The sequence below is a fragment of the Antennarius striatus genome, chromosome 8 (genome assembly GCF_040054535.1).
Source record: "Antennarius striatus isolate MH-2024 chromosome 8, ASM4005453v1, whole genome shotgun sequence".
Taxonomy (NCBI): domain Eukaryota; kingdom Metazoa; phylum Chordata; class Actinopteri; order Lophiiformes; family Antennariidae; genus Antennarius; species Antennarius striatus.
Window position 1 is genome coordinate 13,532,148 of NC_090783.1, and position 13,101 is coordinate 13,545,248.

Below are 13,101 nucleotides of genomic sequence, written 5' to 3' on the forward strand. Positions count from 1 at the left end.
AGAAAGCCTATGACTCAATGCCACACACGTGGATACTGGAATGTCTGGAACTGTACAAGATCAACAGGACACTAAGAGCCTTCATCATGAACTCAATGGGGAAGTGGAAGATAACCCTGGAGACTAACTCCAAGCCAATTGCCCAAGATACAATCAAGTGTGGCATATACCAAGGGGATGCACTATCACCACTGCTGTTCTGCATAGGCCTGAACCCCCTCAGTCAAATCATCACAAAGAGCGGCTAAGGATACCGATTCCGAAGTGGGACAACAATCAGCCATCTCCTCTACATGGATGACATCAAGCTGTATGCCAGGAATGAGCGAGAAATTGACTCACTGATCCTCACCACCAGGATCTACAGCGACGACATAGGGATGTCATTCGGATTAGACAAATGTTGCCGGATGGTATCAAGACGAGGCAAGATGATCAGAACTGAAGGGGTTGACCTACCAGGGGGCAGGATAGAAGACATCAAGGACAGCTACAAATACCTTGGAATCCCACAGGCTAATGGCAATCATGAGGAGGCCGCAAGGAAGTCATCCACAGCCAAATACCTCCAGAGAGTAAGGCAAGTCCTGAGAAGTCAGCTGAATGGTAAGAACAAGGTCCGAGCCATCAACATGTATGCACTGCCGGTCATCAGATACCGAGTTGGGATCATAAGCTGGCCAAAGGAGGAGATAGAAGCCACAGACATCAAGACGAGAAAGCTCCTCACCATGCATGGAGGGTTTCACCCCAAGTCCAGCATCCTGAGGCTGTACACTAAGCGGAAAGAGGGAGGCCGAGGACTAGTGAGCATCAGGACCACTGTCCAGAATGAGACATCAAAAATCCAAGAGTACATCAGGAAGATGGCCCCAACAGATGAATTGCTCAGTGAATGTCTTAGACAGCAGAAACCTGAGGAGGAAGAGGAGGAGGAGGAGACAACATGGAGGGACAAGCCCCTACACAGCATGTACCACCATCAGATAGAGAAAGTGGCTGATATCAAGAAGACCTACCAATGGCTGAATAAGGCTGGACTGACAGACAGCACAGAGGCACTGATCATGGCAGCACAAGAACAGGCCCCAAGTACAACAGCAATAGAGGCCAATATCTACCACATTAGATCTAACCCAAGGTGCAGGCTATGTAAAGAAGCCCCAGAGTCAGTCCAGCATGTGGTAGCAGGGTGTAAGATGCTCGCCAGCTCAGCATACATGGAAAGGCACAACCAAGTAGCTGTGATAGTGTACAGGAACATCTGTATCCCGTATGGACTAGAAGTACCCAAATCCCAATGGGACATACCACCAAAGGTGGTAGAGAACAACAACGCTAAGATCCTGTGGGACTTCAGCTTCCAGACTGACAAACAGCTGCTGGCTAACCAACCGGACATAGTGGTGATGGACAAAGAGCAGAAGAGAGCAGTGGTGATAGATGTGGCGATTCCAGCTGACGCCGACATCAGGAAGAAGGAACACGGAAAGATTGAGAAGTACCAAGGGTTGAAAGAACAGCTGGAACAGATGTGGAAGGCCAAGGTTAATGTGGTCCCTGTGGTAGTAGGAGCACTTGGGGCAGTGACCCCCAAACTGGAAGAGTGGCTCCAGCAGATTCCTGGAACAACATCTGAAGCCTCAGTCCAGAAGAGCGCAGTCCTAGGAACAGCTAAGATACTGCGCAGAACCCTCAGACTCCCAGGCCTCTAGTAGAGGACCCTGAGCTTGAGGATGACGCACAGATACCACCCCACAAGGGTGAGAGGGACATTTATATATATATATATATATTTATATATATATATACACACACACACACACACACACAGAATATAATATATACAGTCAAACCTCGGTTCCCGACCACAATTTGTTCCGGAAGTTTGTTCGAATAGTGATTTGTTCAAATCCCAAATACAATTTTCCCATTTCAAATTATGTAAATGGTCTTAATCCATTCCAAGAGGCTAGAAAATTTCCTTTTTTCAACATGTTATGTCATTTATATATAAAATTGTATAGTAATGAAACATATCAAAGAAATGTAAAAGAAAGAAGCAAAAATGAGAAAGAAATCTGGTTAGCCCAAGATGCAAGTTATCGTCGTCTTTTGGACCGAAGTTTACGGTACCGTAACTCTTACCATAGGCAATGGAATGAAAAAGATTGTGAAAAATTATCGAATACAGTAAACTAAAAGAAAAAGCATATTTTCTCACGTTTTCTCTAGACTTTGTTGCACCCCTGGCGGCGAGAAATATGTGTTTGTTTTGTGTTCAAATTCCAAATTTTGTTTGACTTCTAAGACAAAAAACTTCCAATTTTTTGGTCGAATTCAGATTTGTTCGATGTCTACGGTGTTCCAAAAACCAAGGTTTGCTTGTTTGTATTTCACACACACCAGCACTATGGAAAGTGATTATTTTCTTTTTCCTCATGTCCAAATAAACATGTACAGTGAGGGGAGGGTGTTTGGAGTTGGGACAATGATTGTGTTTCTGTAACATTGAGGTATAGCAGTGATTATGCTTGGTGACATCATTGGTTTTTATTTAGAAACAACAATTTCTCCACTGTGGCAGGTTCCATTTCCTGAATCTCATAAACTGACTCTCTCCACACTATACCTTGGTCCAGAATATATCTAACTCTATCTAAATTCCTAACTGTCTCCACAGTATCTAACCACAACTCTCCACTTTACAACCACATTCTGAATGGAGTGTGATCGCTTTATATAGGTGTTGGAGCGCGTGCCGAATCAGTCACGTGGTATCGGCCGCGTAGCGGGGCGTTCCCGTGATGGGGGCGTTGACATGGAAGACACGCCCGAAGCCTCGCTGCCGGCGATGCTTCAGACGTTATCATTTACAGTTCCTCCCATTGATGAAGCAAGCCTCGATTAGCGCTTCACGGGAACGCCCCTCTCCTGTTCGGCACACGCTTCGAAACATCGAACCCCAGCGTCACATCACTAGTTTTGACCACAATTTTGTCTTTTATGCCCCGTGAATGACCTTGGCCTGTTTGTTGGATTATGTTTTTTGCCTGCCGTCTTTGTACCGTCCTTGTCCTGATCTTCTGGTTTTGACCCCTGCCTGTTTTTGACTTTGGACTAATTAAAAGTTTGTCGACTCTTGCACCTGGTTCCTCTGGAAACAGTAACAATAACGGAACGTGATGGGAGTCAGCGTTCTGCATGATTTGCAATATCAAGTTCAGCAACTCTAGTCTCCCACTGGCAAAAATAAAGGAACACTTCCTTAAGCTGCATGGAAAACAAAAGAAACAGACTTTGCTGTGAAAATGACACAAAAGTAGCACTTGCCAAGGTGAAGCCACGCATATCTGAACTGGTCTTTCAACAACAGCAGAAGTCACACTGATTTCCAGGTAGGTCATTTCATGTGAGTTCATGCACTGTCTTGGTTTTGTTCTTTGAAAAAGGTGACATTAATGCACAATTCATTAAATACACCAGTAAAACATATACTTATGTCTTAAAAAAAAAAAAAAAAAAAAGTTTACTAAAGAAGGGTTTGGTACCTCCAACAAGGTTAAGAACCACTGAGTTAGTTTGTTAACGTAACTATCTCGTAATACTGACTACATGAATATATGTGATTTTAAAAATAAAATACCTCTCTTTGTTCAGAAAACAGTACTATTGAAAATCTTCTTTACGTGAATCTCTTTTAGATTTTGTATCAATGTGATTATTTTATAATTTGACTTTAAAAATAAACCTGATGGTAAAAAAAAATCAAATCAAAAATCTCTCTCACTTTGTGAGTTTCCAATTCCACTCCTCGCAGAATCACCGGGCATCAACCCAGAGGTCACAGGTGATAGTCGTTAAACAGTCGCCGGCCATCAACCCGGAGCCACAGAATAACACGGAGGCTGTGGGGGCCGGAGAAACAGCTGCCAGGATGGTTAGACAGTCGCCCGCCGCCAACTCGGAGCCACAAAATAGCATGCAGGACACGGAAAACAGCACAAATTATGGACAGAGTGATTTGTTGAAGACTGAAGGGGCCAGAGAGACAGCCACCAGGTAGAGTCTGCTGGAGAAGGACGAGGTGGATGATGATATTGTGATAGACGAGAATTATTGCAGATTCCTCTTAAAACGAAAAAGGCTAACACAAGAAAGAGCAAAGCGAAGAAAATTGCTAAAGAAACACCTGAGACACCTCCTGATACTAGCATCTCTGACAACGAAAATGACCAGTCTGAAAGAGGTCGTAACAGAAAAACATGATTTGCAAAAGATTTTAAAAAAATTCCTGCATGACACAAAAGGTTCAAGGGCAAAAGTAGAAAAACATTTTTGCTGACCTCAATGTGTTTCTGGATAGCGTCAGCTTTTATAAAGTAAAACAAGAAGTGGTGAACCAGTTTTTACAGACCAAGAGTTTTATAGATTGAAAACAACTAAGGAAAAAAGTAAAAGACATGGTTGTAGAAGACATTATTGTGGAGAAAGGATAACTGTTGTTTTTTTTTTTTTCTGGGGGGGGGGGATTAGATAGATAAATATTAAAGGGTTAGATGTTTCTTTGTTTAGAAAACGCACAGTATAATTGAAAATCCTCTTTATGTGAATCTCTTGGATTTCGTGTCAAAGTGAGTGTTTTGTAATTTGACTTTTATGAATAAACATGATTTTAAAATCTCAAATCTCTCGCTCTGTGTGTGTGTGTGTGTGTGTGTGTGTGTGTGTGTGTGTGTGTGTGTGTGTGTGGGTGTGTGTGTACGCAGTTTATTTCCAACATAGCACCTATTAAATCGAAAATGCGTAATAGCAGACATAATAAACGACTTACGCTGCTGTTCTGGCCGGACCAGTGCACCATTGCCTGGTTGTGAGATGAATCCCCGGTTAAGGCGAACGTCGAACTGTTAAGTTTTGGCTCTTCCTGCCTTGAAGTGGCGTCTCTCGGCTCATCTCCGCTCCAGCGTAGTTCAGATCGAGTCACACCGCGTGCAGTGTGTCTCATGCCCGCTGCCTGCTTTCGGCTCTGGGATAATCTGTGGTATTGGACCTCATCATTACTGTTTCTTCTGACGCGCGTCTCGTACTTGGTGGCAAAGGTAAAGCCTGCACTCAATTTCACAGTAGAAAATTTCGTCTTTGAAAACTTGCTGCCGTTTTTGCGTTTTTCATGCACATCGTCTGAAATCCGTTTCAACCTTTTCTCCGGGTGTACCCCTTCCGAAACGCAGTCAGCGGATTCATCCGTGCAACGACTTTCGCGAATTGCGGCTTTCCCTGCCCCTTCTCCATATCCAGAAACTTCTCCCCTTACCCGCGTTGCGTATTTTCTTGTTTCAAATTTCAGCAGTAATTCCTTTGGATGCCACTTGTTTCCTGGTCGGCATGACCTGCAGGTTATCTCGGTTTTAGCTGCGCGAACAAAACAAAGAATAGTCAGAATGAGACACAAAAGTCCCCTCGGCCGCTTTGGAGAGAATATGACTTTCCCCTTCATCGCTGATGGAAGAAGCAGAATGTCGGGGATGAAAGACGTCTTCTCTATGAATTATCGAGAACTGAATGCCCTGTCAGTTGTGGAAGAGGAGGTACTGCGCGTTGCGGGTTGTCAAAATGCAGGTTATAAAGTGAGGTTCTGTGTAACTGGTCCAAGTTGATGGGTTTGATCATATGAAGCCCCGCACACACAGAGGAGGAGCTCACGTCCAGACTGAGAGATGCAGGATGATTTTGGGCTGTCGTTCACTGTATTTGGTTTTTTTTTCACCATATGTTCGATTTTAATGAAAGCAGTTATAGCCTATGATCATTTTGCTCACTTTTATTCCCATAGCCACATTTTCTGAGCAGCTGGCCCTGGTCGTTTCCCCTTGATGCATCAACTGAGCAAATAGATTTTTTTTTTTTTATGATGAACGTCTTTTTGCTCAGTCCATTATATCTCAGCTGGGGTTTCCAGTAATTTGAACATATTAATACTGTATGTCTCTAATGAAGTGCAGTGGACAGGAGCCTCTGTAATTTATTAAATAGCAAAAATGAAATCAATAACCCACACAGAAAAATAAGATTTTAACACAGCATATCCCATGCTTTTAATAACTGACAAGTCCCCCCAGGATGATTTAGTGGTGTTCATTTTGTTGCACACTAATCAGGCCAGCTGACAGCAAGCCACTCTTTTGAAGTGAAATATGCAGTTTGGAAGGAAGTGTGACCATTTAAATGCTATCAAATAATGATTAGATTAGACTAGTTTACACTAAATTAAAATTAGATTAAATAAAGCTTTTTTTATCCATTTGGGGATTTGTTCAGGGAAATTGGGAACCTGAGATTTTATTTTATAATGTACAATTTTATTACAACAAGCAGCCTGCATCTCAGATGTTTTGGTAATGTCACTGGTCTTAATCGGGAGTATTGTTTGTGTATTTAATAATCACAGGTTACTATGATATATTTAATGTACTGTACGTTTAACAGCTCATAGGGATACATGAACTACAACAGTTGGTCATTTCCTTCCTATCAGAAGATTCTGCTATGAAATAATATAAGAAAAGCATATGTGGAATACATATTTTGGCTACATGACGCTGCAAGAGTGAAAGACTATTGAATTAGCATGTCATTCATAAGCTTACTATTTTGTTCCTACATGGTGCATATGTTTTAAGAGTCAATTAAGAGTCAATTACTGATAATGACCCATTTGCCATGAGATTAAATCTCATGGCAGCACAGTGGCGCAGTGGTTAGTGCTGCCGCCTCACAACACGGCGGACCCGGGTTCGAGTCCCGCTCTGTGCGTGTCTGTGCGGTGTCTGCGTGGGCTTCCTCCCACCTCCAAAAGCATGTGCTTCAAGTTGAATGGCCTTTCCAAATTGCCCGTAGGAATGAGTGTGTGTGTGCATGGTTGTGTCTTTGTGTGTGGCTCCGTGGTGCACTGGCGTCATGCCCGGAGTGTCCCCCGCCTCACACCCTATGCCGCCGAGATAGGCTCCGGCTCCCCGTGACCCGCTGCGGCGGATATAGCGGTGGTAATCTGAAGATGACTGACTAATCTCAATGCTCATTCATCCACATTCATTCTCCCTCTAATGTGAAACCTGTATCTATTTCCTGAGGGTAAATGGACTTTTTTTCTTCATCTCATTCATGGGGTTACTGCATGTATGTGTGTGTACAGTATGTATGTATTTATGAATTGATTTATGCTGTCATTTACTTATTTTATGTATTGTCCAACATCCAGACCACACATCCAAACTCTCCTTGGTCCTGATTCTAGGTTCATTGATGCCTATGGAGCTCCAGGTACTCAGTCTGTACACATGTATGGGAAAGAATATTGCAAAAGGACATTCAACAATTGGTAAAGACTTAGCACGGCCAAATATTGATGATAACTTTATAATACCAATGACCTTTTTTTTTTTTTGTGCCGTTGTGAATACAGCGTGGCGTGTCCATTGAGAAACACCAGACTCTAATCATAGATTAGGTTTGTTTTTGTACTTGTGTCAAGCTGATGATTGTCATTCCAGTATTGCCACTCAAGCTTTGCCTTTGGTGTCTTTAGGAATTTACGAGAAAGCTAGGGATTGGGCTGCCTGTCCAAACATTCTGTCACCTCATTGGGCCCGTTGCGCGGAGGCAGGGTTAACCTACCCTGAGGTAAACCTGTGGTTCTGTGTTGATTTTCCCTGAACTTGGAAAACCAGGGATTTCGGTTTCACAAATGCATTTCAGGGATAGTTTTGTAACCCAGAGTAAGTTGACCCGCAGTTTAACAGGTGCGACAACTCGAAAAAAAAAACATCATCCATGGAGCCCCGATTCAACGATTCACCATGACGACGGACGAGACGCGCACCACAATGCTTTACGGCAGTCGGAGTACAGATTTTAATTTATGCATATGAAGACTTTGAGGACATTTTCAGAAGTAAGAGAACAGCGTTGCAGCTGTACAGAAGAGAGAGATGGCGTGGAAGTGAATTGCCGCTCAAGTAAATTCAAACGTAGTCTGTTGCACTAACTGTAACAATACGAAGGTAAACGGCTTCAATAATAGTTTTATTTTATTTAGGTGCGATCTAGTGGGGGGAGAAGCGCACGTCAGCAGCTGAGAGTGAAGTATAAAAATATTGTTCACACAGGTCAAACTTATGTATCATCTCAGGGATCCTCCTCATCCTCTATATGTTTGATATTGTACAGTAAATGTTGAGTAGACGTTTGACTTTCCAGTTGTTTTATCGCCAACATAATGCTTTTGTCACGCACTCTCTCATCTATATCAAGTTCTGTTCAATAAGGAAATATATTTAAAAGTTTTATTGTTGTGTAAATAAAACAGTAAATCGGCTTATGCACGTTACAAAAACAGTTAAGAAGAATATTCATACCATTGCATATACATATATAAGAACTGAAATCAAGAGCTGACATCTAGCTCGTTTGCAGGGTTTCCCTGATACAGTAATAGCCAAAACTGCTTTTCTTCTTACATCAGTGGCTGTGGCATTGTACTGCTTATAACAGCTTTAAGGTACTCCAAGTTTTTATGTCTGTTTTAGTCACATGATACACACAGGAATTACTAATTGATAAAAAGAAAAATAAATTTACGAAAACAAAGGTGGTCTAATATTTTATGTTACTGATTGTTCCCTTCACATTGTGGTGGAATACTGAGTGACATTTATCATCTACTGAAGTATTAACAAATTATCATCCTTTTTTAACAGAGCATGCATGGATGGACAGTAGTAGAAGGGTCCCAACGCCACAGATTATCATAGTTAAATAGACGCTCAGTGGCCACCAGCGGTTCATTCTGTGGAATTCAAATGCAACTATGTTTTGTAAGTATGTCTGCATCATGTATTCCCATCTATCTGCTGAAGAAGTTTATAGAATTCACTTTCTAAAAAAATACAGAAAATAGAAATGGTTTACTACGACCTCCAGATTAGGAGGGCAGATCTAGAAATACTGGAGCACAAATTAGAGGTGTGTAATGGTCACAGGTGAATCATGTTAACTATTAGAATGTTAAGTATTGTAACGATACAAAAACTAACTTTGTATTTGTCAGAAATAAAGATGACCAAAGGAAATGCGTATGGTATGTTTTTATTGCCCGCTGTGATGGTGGTGATGGTGACTCTGAAATGATTCTGGCAGATGGTGTGTGTCACTGCTTTGCCGTCCTGGATAGCAGGAATCATCCTGCAGTATCGTAGGCTCTCTCCTGTAATGTATAGTGGATTCATTTGACTGGATTAAACAATGAAGACAAGTGAATTATTGTGCAAATATTGAGTTACTGACCACATTACAGTCTGCTGCTCAGGTAAGACTGATCATACATCCAAGAGTCAGGAACAGACCCAGACCTCCACATCAGAATTGTAGTCTGCAGCATCACACATGATCTGGACAGATGTGTGTTTACCTGTGATGCATGCTTTAACATGTGAAACAGTGTTCAGTCTACAGTTTCCTTGATGGGAATGTGGGTACCATCTAAGCAGCCAATTACATTGGGAAACCCTAAAAGAAATTAAACTTAATAATCCAATTCTGGGGCGGCACGGGGGCGCAGTGGTTAGCGCTGCTGCCTCACAACACGGCGGACCCGGGTTCGAGTCCCGCTCTGTGCGGAGTTCGCATGCTCTCCCCGTGTCTGCGTGGGTTCTCTCCGGGTTCTCCGGCTTCCTCCCACCTCCAAAAGCATGCGCTTCAGGTTAATTGGCCAGTCCCAAATTGACCATAGGAGTGAGTGTGTGTGTGAATGTATGTTTGTTTGTATGTGGCTCCGCGGTACACTGGCGTCGTGCCCGGAGTGTCCCCCGCCTCACGCCCTGAGACTGCCAGGATAGGCACTGGCTACCCCGCGACCTGCGTTAGCGGATTAAGCGGGTTGGAAAATGAATGAATGAATGAATAATCCAATTCTGAGGTTGTAGCACAAAGTCATTAAGAGAATATAATTTCAAATTAATTTATCTGATTTCTACATCATTCACCTGCAATCCTGTAGAGCTCCTCCTTGAAGATTCTGACGGGTTTATCTCCAGGGAAATAGAAAAACAGGTAAAAGCTTCAAGGCAAGGCACACTGAGCATCTTCCACATTGTATAGAAAAACTACCGTTTGCAAATAAAATATACAAAACTGGCCAGAGCACTACCTACACACAGCACTGATACAGATGTGAGGATGGATCAGGTCGTAGATGTGTGTGATGGATCGGGACATAAAGAGAACTGTCTGGAAAACGGGACATCTGAACGTGATACAATAATATTTAAATCTCTGTGAATAATGCGGAAACTCCATCAAGGGGCTCCACGTAAAACGGACATGCCATGTTTGCCTCTAAAATACCTCTAAAGTTAGAGTGAGTTATTTATAAAACCTTACTTCGGTCAAACCCTCCGTCCAACAGAGCCAGGAAATTAAGCCCCGCGAGCAGCGGTGAAAGGGGGCGGAGTCAGGAGAAACCCTGGGTTTGTGGAATAAAACCTGCTCCTGACCAGGTTAGCTTCAGAGAGTCTGTTACTGTGGTAACAAACCCAGAGGTTGTGTTTACCTCGCTTCATGAAACCGGTCAGAGTCACTGCTCTTACTATGGGTTAAGTTATCTCCCTTAGTGAAACCGAAAACCCTGGTTTTCCCTGATTTCAGAGTTAACTTACCCAGGTTTTCCACTAAACCTGCTTTGTGAAACGGGCCCATTGACTTTACATTAGCTGGAACACAATATAAACCTCATATATAATTTGAACAGAGGCCTGTAAAAACCTCTAATGAAGGAGTTCTGCCTCTAATTGTAGTTTTAATTGTACCAAGTCTGATTCATATCATGTCTGAGTAGAGACATTAAAGATGATAAGTGTTGTGTCTCCTTTTGACATGCAGCTTTTAGCAGACATTGTATTGGATTAATGATACTGCAATATATAGGATCCATATGTGCATGGATATCCCCAACAGCAACGCTCTGCATCATCTCCTGTCCCCTTCTGGACTCACTATCAATTCACAGGGAATCAATGTCCTGCCAATAGCAGACATGGATTTTTGAAGATGTTGCAGAAGGTAATATGCAGGCCTCAGTTGTCTTATTTGTATGTATCCCCTCAAAGCTTTAGAAATCACAAAATGGTTGTGTACGCAAAAATGAGGCCAGATAATATGCATGCCTTCTGGCTTCTGTGAAAAGTAGCATAAATGAAAGTCTTTCCAGAGGCACTTGGGGACTCAGTCTGTTGTTCTGTTACATACCTGTATACATTTACATGCTAAAAGAACATGTCCACTTACTACAATATTAAGGCTGCCTGAAAAAAAAAAAATCGGACCTTCATTGAAAGCCACATCCTCATAATATTTTAGTAATTTTAACCATGATACCGAGCCTGATATGATATTCATATGATACATGATACTTTCACATTTTAGAGCATTGTTCTCTCATTGGTGACACAAAACATGACCAAAAATGCTGGCGCAACTGGCTGCCGCTGCTCGCAGCTACAAACCAACTTTAATTCCCTTCAGACTACCGTTTCTGGTTTTATGATTTTATCTAATCGAGTAATATCCTTCAGTTTGAATTCTCCCACGATCGGCTGTCACTACTGTCTGTGTGAGTCCTCACTTCTGGCTCACCTGTCCTCTTCTGACGTGAGCCTCACCTGGCGTTTGCCGACCATCAATGCTCCCTCAGTCCTCGTTCACAATGTGGGCTGGTGGAATGCACATCTTGTTCAGCTGTGCATGGCTCTTTCTACTGTGGGGCTACAAGCAATCCCACACCAGCCTGTTGCCTCTCACCTTGGGCAACGCCAGAGAAGTGGAGAGTCCAGCCCCTCTCAAAGATTTGGGTCCCAGAGCCCAAGCTGTGGGTGGGGGTGAGCCTGACTATATCAAGTCAGTATCTCTCAACCTCCCTTGTAAGCTCTGGCTCCTTTTCCCCCATCAAGGTCACATGCTGACGACTGCCACCCAATCCACACTGCACCCCACCCCTACGGTTTCCTCGGTGGGTGGTGAGTCCACCGGAGGTTAGGCCCACGTTGTCCCTTCAGGCAGATGTAATACTGTTTTTTGCACAGAAGACAAACCTTAAATAAACCTAAAATAAACAAAAGACCACAAACTGTAAGACTGTGACTGTAACTGCCAAATTCTGTCTGTTCACCAAATTAAATTCAATAGGAACAAAACAATGATGTCTTGTATTACTACAAAAAGGCATTGTTATTCTCAGTAAAGAGAATAAAAATTGCAGATTTTCCCATCTACTTAAACAGGAATGTAACTACACAGTAACTTCATTCATTGGTTCAAGAAATTAGCATATCTCACAAAGACAACACACAGCAGCATTCAGCTTTCTCAGAAATGTGTTCCACCCACGTAGAAATCCATCCTTTTCAACGTCCAGCTGGGGTAAAATAGTTCTATGTAAAGTCTTGCCAGTTGTTCATTTAATAAGCTGTGCTTGCAATAGTTAGAGCACAAACTGTTTAATCACTCGGTTTTACTTACAGTTAAGTGTCTACGTACGTTGTTCATCAAGCTGGCTTTCTATCCTTAGTGAGTTGGTGCTGTTGACAATTTCAGCTGTGTGACAAGGTGGTTTTATATCACCTCAAAGGCTTAATGAGTGACTGCTTCAAAGTTTTGCCTGCTGGGACTAAAATATTAGTGTTTGTCACTTAAAAATGTGACTTTTGGGTCAGATGTATTACTGTTGTATTACTATCATTTGCACAGAATGATCTGGCATTCTTACTAAATGATGGATCGTGAGATAATTACTTGAAGGCGTTGGTGCCACTGCCTGGTCACAGAGAGGTTATTTGATTTGGATTGAGATGCTTAAGATAGTAAGCAATGTACCACTAACCAGTGTTCTTGTTAGCATGTGTCCTTGCGTCTTTGATGCACATTTGACATAAATAAATTAGCCCAGACAGTAAATGAGGAATTAGCCAAGCTGCAATTATGCTTTGATACAAACAAATTATCCTTGAACCTAACAAAAACTAAATATATGTTATTTGGGAAGAAAAG

At 42.3% G+C, this 13,101-nt stretch overlaps 1 protein-coding gene and 1 long non-coding RNA gene across 8 annotated transcripts in view; both read right to left on the bottom strand.

Moving 5' to 3' along the window:
* The window catches only part of LOC137600376 (VPS10 domain-containing receptor SorCS1-like), a 278,303-nt gene extending 272,662 nt beyond the window's left edge, over positions 1–5,641 (bottom strand). For all 6 annotated transcript variants that reach the window (XR_011036931.1, XM_068321971.1, XM_068321970.1 and 3 more), the window contains exon 1: positions 4,835–5,641. Coding sequence is in view for 5 of the 6 variants with exons in the window: in XM_068321971.1 (XP_068178072.1) it covers positions 4,835–5,500 (666 nt within the window). In the remaining variant the exon portion in view is untranslated. The remainder of the gene's footprint in view (positions 1–4,834) is intronic.
* Positions 5,642–8,452: 2,811 nt separating this feature from the next.
* On the bottom strand, positions 8,453–11,955 carry LOC137600555 (uncharacterized). 2 transcript variants are annotated; one of them, XR_011036953.1, is made up of 4 exons: positions 11,692–11,955; positions 10,044–10,088; positions 9,346–9,449; positions 8,453–9,265 (listed from the first exon to the last, which is right to left on the bottom strand). It is a non-coding gene; the product is annotated as an uncharacterized lncRNA (long non-coding RNA). The 2 variants fall into 2 exon arrangements; XR_011036952.1 differs by having other exon boundaries at positions 9,008–9,265; positions 11,718–11,955.
* Between the last annotated feature and the right edge of the window lie 1,146 nt (positions 11,956–13,101).